This window comes from Propithecus coquereli, unplaced genomic scaffold (assembly GCF_000956105.1).
Source record: "Propithecus coquereli isolate 6110/MARCELLA unplaced genomic scaffold, Pcoq_1.0 Scaffold318, whole genome shotgun sequence".
Lineage (NCBI taxonomy): Eukaryota > Metazoa > Chordata > Mammalia > Primates > Indriidae > Propithecus > Propithecus coquereli.
The window spans coordinates 628,951-630,777 of record NW_012148819.1 but is presented as its reverse complement, the minus strand read 5'-3'; the positions used below and the strand labels follow the sequence as shown (position 1 = coordinate 630,777).

Here is a 1,827-nt window from a genome sequence, read left to right as displayed (position 1 = left end):
GGGAGTTATTGTTCTATGGGTACAGAGTTTCAGTTTGGGATGATGAAAATGTTCTGGAAACGGGTAGTGGCAATAGTCTTACATGTGAATGTGTTTAATGTCATTGAACGGTTTAATGTCATTGAATGGTTAAAATGGTAAATTTTATGGTATGTATATTTTACCACAATAAATGTTTTTTTAAAAAAAATCAAGGTGAACTAAAACATGTAACAGGGGAGAGAATCTGGAAAAAACCTCTCTCCTGGAAAATTTCAGATACCAAACATAAATGTTGAAAACATTGCCTACAAACACCTGTTACTTGAAGTAATATAGGTATTTGTATTAGATTTGTGATATTAAGGTGGGAAAATATGGGTTTGATGAGTTGTAAGGTATTAAGCATCTCTTGTTACTGTTGATATTGCCTTCTCTGATAATGTCAATGGTCTGAAAAAAGGAAAAAGTTAAAGCTTTAAATGTCGCTAACAGAACAAAATGCATTAGGCTAGTTTCATAATCAAGATGGCATTTATAACCTTTTCCTTACTATTTGCTCCTCAGGTCAATAGCTGCAGTTAGCTGGTAGAATGGCAAAGTATAAATATCAGCAGTAAACTCGAGGCAACAATGTTTGTACAGCTTAAATGCTCACTCTGTGATTAGAGGAGGGTGAGTATCCCATGAATCACTCCTCATGTATTCTCTGACAGTCAAGGGAACACAGAAGGGACCTTAAGCGAAGCCAATTGCTACTTTCATTTGTGTTATTGCAACCAGGAAGCAGAAAATTTCAAGCTAAAATTAAAATCAAAGCAGGTGACAGTTCATGAATGTAAAATCGTACAATAAGCCAATGCACGTTTGGTCCAGAGTCTTTTATAAATTACACAAAAACTACTCTCATAGGGATTTTAACTCTGTCTCCCATCAGCATCCAGACTTTTCTTTGCACACACATTGGCAAACTGGAAGTAAACACTTGCACATTCATCATCTCACCCTGTTTCCTTTCCAAGAATATTTACCAAATACAAAGAACAGGACCATCTTTTAATCAAATAGAGTCTTCCTTGCCTACTTGTGAAGATCTGCTCAGATATACAGAATACACAGACTCTGCCCAAAATATAGGGATTCTACTGGTGTAACAACCTGACAAACCAAATCATCTCATGATTGTAAGCTAAAAATGTGCTGGCACAATGCAAGAACAGACACTAGAAGTGGAAACCAATCAAAGAGAAAGAATGAAAGAAGGAAACAAGAAAGACAAAGAAAAATAGAAGAGATGAGTCATACTATACTTACAACTTTCAGCCTGATAGTCTGGCACAAACTGCTCATCATTGTCAGGTACCTGAGCTGAAGAAGAAAAAAAAAATTAAAAAAAAAAATTAAAAGAGAAACTGCCAAGGCATAAGGAATGTCAAGCAAAATCTGTCAAGATCTTTTTAGGCTGAGATCAAACCTACGATTATTTACCAATGAGCTGCTATTTAAAATGGTATTGCCAGCACTACCTAGGAAGGGAAATAGAAGGGATCATTGATGTCAACTACAAAACATATACACTCGTATGTCAGAAATATGATGATGGCAGGTGTAGTCCCTTCGAATTTCACTTGCCAGATGGGAATAAAAGAGAAGCAAAATAAAAGCTATAGGATTTCTATTTCCTGTAGAGTTGTGTTTTTTTGTTTTTTTTGCAAGAATGGAGCAAAAGGTATTTCGATTCACCCACTGCCAGTGCTTAAGCAGTCGCTCTAAATTAATACAATTCTTTTAAGTGATGTGCAGTTATCACACATACCCCTATGCTTTCTTAGAAACGTCTGCTTTTGG

The 1,827-nt window shown here is 35.8% G+C and overlaps 1 protein-coding gene across 6 annotated transcripts in view; it reads right to left on the bottom strand.

Annotated features, from left to right (window-relative positions):
• Window positions 1–1,827, bottom strand: part of ETV1 (ets variant 1) — a 133,992-nt gene that overhangs the window by 120,210 nt on the left and 11,955 nt on the right. For 4 of the 6 annotated variants that reach the window (XM_012650281.1, XM_012650280.1, XM_012650283.1 and 1 more), the window contains one exon: window positions 1,294–1,347. The exons of the other annotated variants lie outside the window; for them this stretch is intronic. In XM_012650281.1, the coding sequence (XP_012505735.1) occupies window positions 1,294–1,347 (54 nt within the window). The remainder of the gene's footprint in view (window positions 1–1,293; window positions 1,348–1,827) is intronic. 6 annotated transcript variants of the gene reach the window in all.